The sequence below is a fragment of the Felis catus genome, chromosome B4, assembly GCF_018350175.1.
Source record: "Felis catus isolate Fca126 chromosome B4, F.catus_Fca126_mat1.0, whole genome shotgun sequence".
Taxonomy (NCBI): Eukaryota; Metazoa; Chordata; class Mammalia; order Carnivora; family Felidae; genus Felis; species Felis catus.
Window position 1 is genome coordinate 39,035,491 of NC_058374.1, and position 12,669 is coordinate 39,048,159.

Genomic DNA, 12,669 nt, shown 5'->3' on the forward strand with positions numbered 1-12,669 from the left:
ATGAATGAGCACAGCTGTGTTCCAACAAAACTTTACTCACACAAATAGGCAATATTTGGTTTGCCAACTCTTAGATGATTCTTAACAGTGTGGCTAGTCTAGAAACTCTAGGCAGTGTTGGGAGGTAGGTACTTGGCATTGGTAGGTAATCATTTCACTTTGAAAAGTCAAGGAAGCAGGGGTTTTGAGGCTCTAGGTATCTTCAGAGAGATCTTCTGCCCATACTGGCCCCCTCTCCTTCTCTGGGCTGAAGAAGTCCCTTCACACCCTTCCAGCCTGGCCTTCTCATGTCCCTCTGTCCCTATGAGGCAGGACTGACTTTCACTCGGGGTCCTCAGCCCCATGACTCTGCTTCTCTAGAGGCTGCACCAGACTCTGCCCTGCAAAGCAGTCTTCACCCCAATTCTGCCTGGAGCGATCCCCATGGAACCCAGGGAGTTTCCTCCTAGAGGAGGGGGTGGGGTCTGAGGGGCCATGGGTGGAGCTGAGGTTTCTCAAACTGCTGCCTACAATCTGTTCACACAGGTTGATTCCAACACCGGCTGTCCCCGCAGTAGAACGTCCACATATGGAGCCCCAGCATAGGACAGCTTGCACCCTTGCCCTCAGTGCCGCCTGCCTCTGGTTCCTCCAGGTTTCTCCAGGGACCCCAAAGGAAAAAACTTCTCCTGGACCCTGCTCCTTTCCTTCTGTGGTCCCTGCTCTCTCAGAGTGGGCTGGCTCCATACTGCTGGGGCTCAGACCCTGCAGCAGTCTCCTTCCCCACCCGCACCCCCCAACCCCTACCTCTTGGATGGACACAAAGTCTTTCTCACCCACTGAAAATAGTTTTTTGTCCATCAGGACCAAGAAGAATAAGGGCACCAAGGGAGGAGCTTAACTCTCTCTTTTTCCTAAAGGACAGTAAGCCCTGCATGGTCTTGTTCTGACTCTGCTTCTTTACCCACCTCTTCCAGCCCCTGGATCTGCTCTCCCTCAGGTCCATGGCCTCACCTTCCTTGGCAGTCAGTTCCTGTTGTTGTTGTTGTTGTTGTTTAAATATTTATTTATTTATTTATTTTGAGAGAGCATGAGAGCACGTGGGGGAGGGGCAGAGAGAGAGAATTCCAAGCAGGCTCTGCACTGTCAGCACTGAGTCAGACACAGGGCTCGATCCCACAAACCGTGAGATCATGACCTGAGTCATGACCTGAATCAAGAGTTGGAGGCTTAACCAACTGAGCTGCCCGGGCACCCCTCAGTCCCTGCTTTAAAGGGCCTCTCCCGGTGGCTGAATTTTCGTGTGCATGCATAATCTGAGCTCTTCTTTCAGTTCCCATGAGGCTGGGCTGAGAACCAAAGGTGAGCAAGGTGGTATTGGTCAGGTTCAAGGAGGTGACCACCAACCAAAGGGTCACCTGGCAAAGCAGCTCTGTGAGGGAGTGACAAGGAACAGACAGATGTCTGTAGGTTCTGCCCAGGAGAGCCAAGGGGTACGTGGGGCTACCACAGAGCATCCAGTGTTGATGATGTGTGTGTTGCTGTTCTCCACGTATCTCTTTCCAGCCCATCTTCCCCCAGATAGGACCCGAGAAAGCAGCAAAGAGATAGCGCTTAAGTGATGGGCCTTGTTCTTCCTTGATAGCACTTTCGCAGCCTACAGAACTGAAAATTTCAAATGCTTCACTGTCCACAGGTACACAGAAGCTTTGGAAAACAAAGTAGAAATAAAGGCCATGATGTGTAAGTATCCACTAGGTAGGATGTCTGTCCCCTTTTCCTCTTGCCTCGGTCACAATCGAGGACTGAGCAGGAATGTAGCTGAGTTGGTACCTCTGCAACTTGATGGTTATGACTTCATTCCGGGTCAGATACAAATGATTTCTTACAACTTACACTTTGCAGCTTAAATTCACCATGACTCTTCCTCCTTCAGTAAAGTGTGGGCTTCAGTGAAGGTTAATTGGGACACACACACACAGAGAAAGTGCTGAATTGCACCACGCATATGGTCTGGAGCTGACCATCAGTACATGTCAAATTCCCTTTTCTTTCCTTCCAGAAGGGACGATCAAAAGTTAAGTATGCCATTAAAACCACCACCACCAGCCACCACAGACCTGTGAAGGACAATAATGAAGTTCACAGACAGGGTTTCCTCAAAGCACACAGAGTCTGGCCTTCCATGGAGAGTAAGACTTGGGTTGAGTTTCAGTGATAGAAATGTACTGGGGAGCCAACTACTGACAACACAGATGGTCTGAGCTCTCTTGTGGGCTAAGCCTGTCCTGTCCTCCGGGTCTCTTCCCTCCATTCGTGCATCTATGGCATGGTGGAAGAGCTCTGGGAAAAGCCTGAAAACACCATCCTGTGGGGCCAGGGAAAGACCCACGGCCTTCACCTGGGTCACATGGCTCATCTCTTTGCAGCTCCCACATGTGAGCCCAGAAGGGGACTGAGCCCCATGAGGGTCTACATTCCACTGCCCAACTTCACTGTATTCTGAAAAGCCAAATTTAAAAAAGAAAGCTTAGGGGCGCCTGGGTGGCTCAGTTGGTTGACCGTCCAACTCTTGATTTTGGCTCAGGTCATAATCTCACAGTTCGTGGGATTGAGCCCCGTGTTAGGCTCCATGCTGTCAGTGAGGATTCTACTGACAGAACGTGGGGGATGTTCTACTGACTCCCACGAATGTGGGAGGGGCAAAGAGAGAGAGAGAGAGAGAGAGAGAGAGAGAGAGCTCTCTGCCCCTCCCACATTCGTGCTCTCTCTCAAAAAACAAATAAATAAAATTAAAAAATAAAAAGAAGAAAACTTGACCATTGCAGGATTTTCTTGCAACAGCACGGCCATGCATCCCTCCCCAAGATGCTCTTGGCTGGAAAGAGCTGGAGAAGGGCTGAGTCCAGCTTGCTCTGGTGGAGCCTGCATCTTGTTTATGTCAGAGGACATCACGGCTGCAACATAACGGACTTAAGTAAGACACTCAGAAGAAGCTTTTGACACGAATGCTGGAAAGGCACTAGACCAGGGGTGGGAAAACTATGCCCCAGGGTTATAAATCGGACCCCATCATCTGTTTTTTATGGCTAGTGAACTAAGAGTGGCTTTTACACTTTTATTATTTTTTATTCAAGGATAATTAGCATACCATGTTATATTAGTTTCGGGGGTGAGATATAATGTTAAATGGTTGAAAAAAATCAAAAGAAGACTATTTGGGGACACACAAAAATCATATAAAATTCAAATTTCAGTGTCCATAGAAGTTTCATTGGATCAGAGCCAAGCTCACCTGTGTACATATTGCCTATGTCAGCTCGTGCAGCAGCATGGCATTGAGTGGTTGTGATCGTGTACATGGCTCACAGAGCCTAAAATCCTTATGGTCTGGCCCTTTAAAGAAAGTTTGCTGAGCCCTGCACCAGGCAATGGGGTACACCGGGGTTCTGCAGTATGTCTCTTGGGACCCAGTTATGAGGGGTTGAGTGTGGTTGGGTTTCTGGAGGAGCTCCAGAAATGCCTTCCTCCCTGGTTGTTGCACTTGTCAATGTGTTCCTAAGGCACACACAGCACCTTGGCATAGCTCAAAGCTGTATTGTGAAGTAGCAAGCTGGTGCCTTCCCACTCTGTTTCAGAAGGTTCTCCACCATGTCTTACTCAAGTCCTGTATGTTGCTATCACCATTTTCCAAACCTGACAGTTACTGAGTCAGAGAGGGGAAACAATCTGTGAGTCTGACGGCAAGCAAAGGCCAGGAAAGGAATGAACCTAGGAGATCTGGCTCCCAGTAGAGTTGAGGCTGACACCTCCTTCCAGGGCAGAGTAGATGGCACCTTTACTGCCCCCAGTGGGGCAGGCCCTAACCCAAGATGGAGAGAGCCATGCCATTTGGCATTCCAGGTGGGCTGGCCTCTTACCTGCATATCCCTCCTGGCGATGAACCCCTTGCCTTCTGTGTCACAGGTCTGAAAGAATTCCTGTGCCTTGCTCAGCATGGCCAGCTCTACCGGTACCAGCTCCTGGGTCTCCTTACACTCCAGGTTGTCCAGGGGACTCAGACAGGCCCCCCTTTCCTTTGGACCCTTTCCAGGTCTCTGGGGTCTAGAGACCATTCTCCTGTCAGGGGTAGCCATCCGGGTTTGTCAATTTCTTCAAGTCTTTGCAGAACCTGAACACAGAAGATGAGCGAGACAAGTGGGTGTGGTGTGGATGGAGTGAGGCTGAGAAAGAATGAGAGGTCATTAGAGGGCAGCCATAACTGCTCACCAGTGTGCCTGGCCTCTCTTACCAACCACCTCCTCATTAGCAGAACGGCAAGGGGAAATGTGCTGTGATTGCTAATAGATCAGCCAGCCCATTGAAAAAAGAATAAGGGGGAAAAGAAAACAGACATTTCTAGAGTGAAAGAAGGTGGGTAGTGGAAGCCTGAAAATAATTTCTCCCCATTTAAACTAACAGCAACAAAACAGATCCTGATAGACAGACAAGCTACCATTTATTGAGTGTTCACTTGGAGGCAGGCACCATGTCTTGGTCTCTGTATACATTTTCTCATTTATTTCTCACATCCCTCTGAAATAGATATTAGCATCTTCATTTTATCGATGCTCAGAGAGGCTGAGTGACTTGACCAAGGCCACACAGCAAGTTAATGCAAAAACAGATTTAAATCCAAGCTCATCAAACTTGTATTTGACCTTAATCCTACATTGTCCTGACTCTTCAGCATTTCGAAGGGTGGAGAACTCTCTTCTCTCAGATTCACTGTTTCCTATGCCCTTCACAATCAACAAGTTCTTGGTGAGCTCTTAGCTCATACTGCAGGCCTCTACGGGGCCCGAGAACATGCAGCAGAAAGCTGATGGAGGAAAGTGTACTGTGTCCTCAAGGAGCTTCCTACTCTACTGGATTTTCCAGGCCTAGTTTGGTCTCTGGCCAACATAAAATCACAAATTATATGTCCTGATCAGACATTTAAAGCCCCTTATGGATTTTTTTTTTTTCAGAGGGTGCACTGTAATGTGATGCTATGGGAGAAGTTATGCAGAAACCAACTTCTAGTCTGGACTCTGTTGCTCCTTAAGTGACCTTGAATAAGTCAGTACCTGTCTGGGTCTCAGTTTCCTCATCTGTGTATTGAGAAGATCGGTCCTATTTTCTTTAAGGCCCCTTCTACCTCTGACAGTCTGTAAGTGTATGATATTTCAACATAATAAATTGTTACTAATAAAAAAAATGGGTCAATGTGATGAAAGGAAATAGTCATATCCTTGGAGTTTTCTATCTGAAAACTTTTTGGAAGTAAGCTAGGTCTAAATTTTTAAATATTTAAATGTTAAAATACAGATACACACTGTAATGCATTTTGGGGAAATGCAAAAAGTGAAGAAGGAAATATAGATCATATCTTCTACACCATTGTCAGAAAAAAGGAGGAAAATCACACTATCACCAGGTGGGTTTGTCTGATTATCAGAGCCCAGGGGTCTGGCTCAGCTACACCATAACTCCAAAGTAATCTGTGATTTGGGTCAACATTTTCCATCTACCAGATGTGTCAAGAGCTGTGGACCCAGAGCTGGAAGACTACCTCTGGCCTCAGGAATGCACCATGTGTAACAGAGCCTGGACAAAGTAGAAGAGACTTGACATTCTTGCTCCACTTGGACTGGACAATGGGCTCCCACCTGATCCCTTTGACTAGCCCTTCACTCAGGAATCGGGTCTTTCTCTCCATTCCTACACAGTGTGAACTGGCTGTCACCTAATAATAGACAGATTTAACATTTCTATTCTGTCTTCCCCAGAGGGAACTAAAGGCCTTGGTTATACGTCCCAAGAGAGTAGGGCTGTTTTTGCATGGCTTACGTGTATTGCCCAAAATATCTATCACAACACTGAGCTTAGGAAGGGCTTTTGGATAATAAAAGAGGTAACATCTGAGCTTCTGTAAATGTACAGCATTAGCAGAACGGTCTGTGTCTTCCTGCTGCCCAGCCAGGACTGTCTCGAGGTCTCCACCATCCAGTAGCCCCTACCTTATTCCCACCTGCTGTTCCCAGAAGACTGGATGAATAATATCTGTTCTTCCTTGAGGCTTTTCTCTTGCCAGCCCCATAACATACTTCATCCTAATGGAACCCAATCCCTCTATTAGGTAAATTAGGATTCCCATCACACAGATGAGGTAACTAAGTTAGGGAAAGGTTAAACAACTTGGATCAAGGTCTAGTATAGTTAGAGACCCGATGTACTATACCATAGTACCTTCCTAGCATGGCTCCAAGCTATGGACTTGCTCTTGATGGTCTACTTATCCCCAACAGATAATAACCTAAGTCACTTTCCAGAGGCATGTTCATCCTTTTAACATTTATCATTCATTCATGCATTCATTCATTCATTCTTATTTATCAACTACCCAATTAGCAGGCTCTGAGCTAACACTGAAAAATGCAAACATGAATAAGACATGGCCCCTGCTGTTAATGAATGAGTCTCAAATAGTGGGAATTCAGTCATGGTAACTGCTGGTAAGGGAAGGTATTTCAGGTTGGGTCCCTCCTCCATATCCCTCAAAACGGACGACATAGCAGTCAACTACTTCTAACCACCTATGTGAGCTAAGTAAGCCCTTGAGCCGCTCTGGCCTGGAAATTAGTAGAGATGCTCTCTCAGTTCTAGGCCTGACTTTCTCTGGCTCTCTGCCTTCCCTGACCCATGTCCCAGGTAATGCATGGCATGAGAGAACCAGTCCAATAGTTCTAAAGCAGCCAGCTATGAGCAACTAGCAGATAGGCACCATGTCTTATTTGATTTTAACCATAGTTCCTATCCCAGAATATGGTACACAGTAGGTGCATATTGATTGATTCTTAAATGAAGGAAGAACAATTTTTTTGCTGCATCCTTTGCAGGGAGGCCTAAAAACATTTGTGTTCCAATCAGATAGCTCTCTGTGTGGGATTTTTATCTCATAAAGAACAAATTCAGATTTCCGTTTCCAGAAAAGATGGAGTAACAGGGACTGGGTTTGCTTTCCCAGCTAAAATAATTTTAAAAAAATCCAAACAAAATATATTTTTGAAAATTCTTGGGGCACCTGGGTGGCTCAGTCGGTTGAGCGTCCGACTTCGGCTCAGGTCATGATCTCTCAGTCCGTGAGTTCGAGCCCCGCGTCGGGCTCTGTGCTGACAGCTCAGAGCCTGGAGCCTGTTTCGGATTCTGTGTCTCCCTCTCTCTCTGCCCCTCCCCCGTTCATGCTCTGTCTCTCTCTGTCTCAAAAATAAATAAACATTAAAAAAAATTAAAAAAAAAAAAGAAAATTCTTTCTAAGACACTAGACATCAGTCAATGAAGGACAGTGATCCTTCAGCATGACCAGGTTAGGGTGAGCTGAATGAGGCCCCTAAAGTGCAAAATTAAAGGAGGAATTTACTTTCAGGTACTAGCCCTGTAGTTGCACAACTCTGAAAGTGAGTGCCTGCTTTTTTGAAAAAAATTTTTAATGCTTATTTATTTTTGAGAGACAGAGAGACAGAGAGACAGAGTGTGAGCAGGGGAAGGGCAGAGAGAGGAAGGGAGACACAGAATCTGAAGCAGGCTCCAGACTCTGAGCTGTCAGTACAGAACCCAATGCGGGGCTCAAACCCACAGACTGTGAGATCATGACCTAAGACGAAGTCAGACACGTAACCGACAGAGCCAGAGCCACCCAGGCGCCCCAAAAGTGAGTGTCTTCTTAAGGAAGAGGCGCCTAAGGTACAATATTCAAAGAGAAATCCATTCTGAAAACTGTGCATTAGAGAGTAATTACTTTCTAAATTTTGCACCCTAGGGACCTTACTCACCTCACTCTAGCCCAAAGCCTGTTCCTGACAGAAACAAACAAAACGAACCCTATTATTGCATAAAGAGTTTTTAGGCCATGACACAGGAAGGGGGAAATCCAGGCAGGGACTGGCAGAGTCTCCAAGTTGAGGAAACCCAACTGTATGCTGCCTATAAGAAGTATAAACTTTAGGGGCGCCTGTGTGGCGCAGTCGGTTAAGCGTCCGACTTCAGCCAGGTCACGATCTCGCGGTCCGTGAGTTCGAGATCCGCATCGGGCTCTGGGCTGATGGCTCAGAGCCTGGAGCCTGTTTCCAATTCTGTGTCTCCCTCTCTCTCTGCCTCCACCCCCGTTCATGCTCTGTCTCTCTCTGTCCCAAAAATAAATAAACGTTGAAAAAAAAATTAAAAAAAAAAGATAGTAATAATCCTAAATACTTCTATACCTAATAATAAGGCTTTAAAATGCATGAAGCAAAAACTGATACAACTGTAAGGAGAAATAGACAAATCCACAATCATATTCAAAGATTTTCATATCCCTCTATCAATAGTTAATAAAACAAGTAGACTGAAATCAGTAAAGATACAGAAAACACGAACAACACTGTCAACTATCTCGACCTAACTGACATTTATAGAATACTCAACAAAGGGTTAATATACTTTCTTTTCAAGTGCACATGGAATATGTGGTCCAAGATGGTCCATATCCTGGTCCATAAAATGAGTTTCAATAAATTTTAAAGGACTGAAGTCATAGAAAGTATGTACCCTAACCATAATGGAATTACACCAGAACCAATAACAGAAAGACCCCTGGAATACCCTTAAATATGTGAAAACTATATAACACACTTCTAAATAACTCATGGGTCAAAGAAGAAATGGAAAGGGAAATGAAAAAGTACTTTTAACTAAATGAAAATAAAAGCACAATATATCAAATTTGGTTGGATATTGCTAAAGTAGTACTCAGGGAAAAAATTATAACACTAGACACATATAATAGAAAAGAAGAAAGGTCTCAAATCAATGACATCAGCTTCTACCTTAAGAAACTAGAAAGAGAAGAGCAAATGAAACCCAAAGTAAGGAGAAAAACTAATAAGGGTCTGAGCAGAAATCAATTAACTAGAAAACAGAAAAAACACTAGAAAAAATTTATAAAAATAAAGGCCGGTTCTTTAAGAAGATGAATAAAGAGAGAAGACACAAATGATAATATCAGAACTTTGAGAGGTGGCACATTACAAATTCTACAGACATTAAATGGCTAATAGGAGAATGCTATGAACAGTTTTATGCCAATAAATTTGACAATTTAGAGGGGATGGACAAACTCCTTGAAAATCACTAAATAACAAAGTTCACTCAAGAGGAAATAGATAAAATGAGTAACACTATTGAAGAAATTGAACTAATAGTGAAAACCTTTCCTGCAAGAAAACTCAAGGCCCAGGTGTCTGTATTGATGAATGCTACAAATATTTAAAGAAAAATTAATACCAATTCTATGCAAACTTTTCAGAACTCTGAAGAATGTGAAATACTTCCTAACATATTCTATGAGGCCGGGATTACCTTATGCCCAAACTAGACCAAGAAATTATAAGAAAATAAAAATACAGGCCAATATCCCCCAGGAACATAAATGCAAAAAAGTTTTTTTTTTTTCTGAGAGAGTGCATGGGGGAGGGACAGAGAGAAAGGGGCACAGAGGAGCCAAAGCAGGCTCCACACTGACAGCAGCGAGCCTGATGTAGGTCTCGAACTCATGAACCAAACTGCAAGATCATGACTTGAGCTGAAGTCGGATGCTCAACCGACTGGGCCACCCAGGTGCCCCAGATGCAAAAATTCTTCAGGAAATTTTAGCAGATTCACTCCAATGCCATATATAAAAAGAATAAATACATCCTGACCAAGTGGAGTTCTAACTCAGGAATGAGAGAATGGCTTAACATTTGAAATGAACAATATATTCACCATGTTAACAAATTAAAAATGACAAACCATTATGATCATGTCAGTAGATGCAGAAAAAGCACTTGACAAAACCCAAAATCCACTCCTGATGAGAACTCTCAGAAAACCAGCAGTAGGGAGAAATTTGCCCAACCTGAAAAAGGGTATCCACAAAAGAACCAACAGGTAACATCATACTTAAATGGTAAAAAGCCAAATGTTTTCCCCTATGATAGAGAAACAAAAATGTCTATTTGTCTTGATGAGGTCCCAATAGTTTATTTTTGCTTTTATTTCCCTTGCCTTCAGAGACATGTCGAGCAAGAAATTGCTGCTTCTGCACTGCAAAGGAAACAGTCAACAAAGCTAAAAGGCAACCGATGGAACAGGAGAAGATATTTGCAAATGACGTATCGGATAAAGGGTTAGTATCCAATCCAAGATCTATAAAGAACTTACCAAACTCAACACCTGAAAAACAAATAACCCAGTGAAGAAATGGGCAGAAGACATGAATAGACACTTTTCCAAAGAAGAAAGACATCCAGATGGCCAACAGACACATGAAAAGACGCTCAATAGCATTCATCATAAGGGAAATACAAATCAAAACCACATTGAGATACCACCTCACACCAGAGTGGCTAAAATTAACAACTCAGGAAACAGATGTTGACGAGGATGTGGAGAAATGGGAACCCTCTTGCACTGTTGGTGGGAATGCAAACTGGTGCAGCCACTCTGGAAAACAATGTGGAGGCTCCTCAAAAAATTAAAAATAGATCTACCCTATGACCCAGCAATAGCACTACTAGGAATTTATCCAGAGTTCAGGAGTGTTGATTCATAGGGGCACATGTACCCCAATGTTTATAGCAGGGCTATAAATAATAGCCATATTATGGAAAGAGCCCAAATGTCCATCAACTGATGAATGGATAAAGAAGATGTGGCTTATATATACAATGAAATACTACTTGGCAATGAGAAAGAATGAAATCCTGCCATTTGCAACAATGATGAAATCTTGCCATTTGCAACAATGTGGATGGAACTGGAGGGTATTATGCTAAGTGAAATAAGCCAGTCAGAGAAAGATAGATATCATATTTTTCACTTATATGTGGAACTTGAGAAACTTAACAGAAGACCATGGGAGAAGGCAAGGGGAAAAATAGTTTCAAACAGAGAGGGAAGCAAACCATAAGAGACTCTTAAATTTTTTTTAATGTTTATTTATTTTTGAGAGAGAGAGAGAGAGAGAGAGAGTGAGCAGGGGAGGGGCAAAGAGAGAGGGAGACACAGAATTTGAAACAGGCTCTAGGCTCTCAGCTGTCAGTACAGAGCCTGATGCGGGGCTCAAACTCATGAGCCATGAGATCATGACCTGAGCTGAAGTCAGACGCTTAACTGACTGAGCCACCCAGGTGCCCCCATAAGAGACTCTTAAATACAGAGAACAAACTGAGGGTTGATGGTGGGGGTGGGGAGGAGGGGAATGGGTGATGGGCATTGAGAAGGGCACTTGTTGGGACGGCTGTTGTATGTGAGCGATGAATCATGGGAATCTATTCCCAAAACCAAGAGCACACTGTATACACTGTATGCTAACTAACTTGACAATAAATTACATATATAAAAAAGTGTTTAGTCAATTTAACATTGTGTTGGAGATTCTAGCCAGTTCAATGAAGCAAGAAAAGAAATAAAAAACATCCGGATCAGACATGAAAAGGTAAAATCATCTTTATTCCCAGGCAACATGACTATCTATGTAGAAAATCTGGTGAAATTCACAAAAAGCTACTAGAACAATAAGTGAGTTTGACAAGGTTAAAAGATAGAAGTTTTCTCTAAAAAATCAATTGTATTTCTGTACAGCAGCAACAAAAACTTAAAATTGAAATAAAAATATCATTTACAATAGCATCAAAAATATGAAATAGGGAGATAGCTGGCAAAAATGTGTAAGACCTGTACACAGAAAGCTTCAAAATATTGATGAGAGAAATTAAAGAAGGCCAAAATAAATGGGTAGATATTCATGTTCATGGTTTGGAAGACTCAGTACTACTAGGATGTCATTTCTCCCTAAATTCATCAAAAGATTCATCTCAATCTCAATCAAACTCCCAGCAGGCTTTTTTTTTTTTTTGTAGAAATTGACAAGCCAATCTAAAATTCATATTGAAATGCAAAGGACCTAGAATAGCCAAAACAACTTTGAAAAAGACAAACCACATTGGAAGACTAACACTATCTGATTTCAAAACATTATAAATTTATAGTAAAAAAGGCAGTATGCTATTGGCATGAAGATCAAAAATTAAAAATAAAAAAATAAAAAGATAAATGGAACAAAATAAAGAATAGAGAATCCAGAAATAGACCATATATATAACTGATTTTTTTTTTACAAGAATGCAAAGGCAATGCAGTGAAGAAAGGATAATCTTTTCAGCAAATGGGACTGGAATAATTGGATAACCATTTGCAAAAAAAAGAATGTCAATGCATACCTTATACCACATACAAAAATTGACTCAAAATGGATCATAGACCTAACTGTAACGTCTAAAAATATAAAACTACAAGAAGAAAATGTCCTTGTGACTGTGGCTTAGTCAAAGATTCCTTAGGCACAATAGCAAAAGCATATTTTAAAAACTGATCCGTTGGACTCTATAAAAATTTAAAATTCCTGTTCTTTGAAAGACACCATTTAAGTACACATTGGGAAAAATATTTGCAAAGCCTGTATCTGATAGAGGGTTTTGATCCAGAATATATACAAAGTTCTCAGAACTCATGAATAAGAAAACAAACAACTCAATTTTTAAATGGGCAAAACATTTGAACAGCCACTTCATCAAATAAGATATATGGATA

At 42.6% G+C, this 12,669-nt stretch overlaps 1 protein-coding gene across 3 annotated transcripts in view; it reads right to left on the reverse strand.

Annotated features, from left to right (window-relative positions):
* The window catches only part of CRACR2A (calcium release activated channel regulator 2A), a 141,094-nt gene that overhangs the window by 77,372 nt on the left and 51,053 nt on the right, over positions 1-12,669 (reverse strand). For 2 of the 3 annotated variants that reach the window (XM_011283726.4, XM_019834378.3), the window contains one exon: positions 3,900-4,150. In XM_011283726.4, coding sequence (XP_011282028.2) covers positions 3,900-4,115 — 216 coding nt within the window. In that variant the 5' untranslated portion in view covers positions 4,116-4,150. Of the gene's footprint in view, positions 1-3,899; positions 4,151-10,239; positions 10,301-12,669 lie in introns of those variants that run through there. The other variant, XM_045061275.1, reaches the window with a different exon arrangement.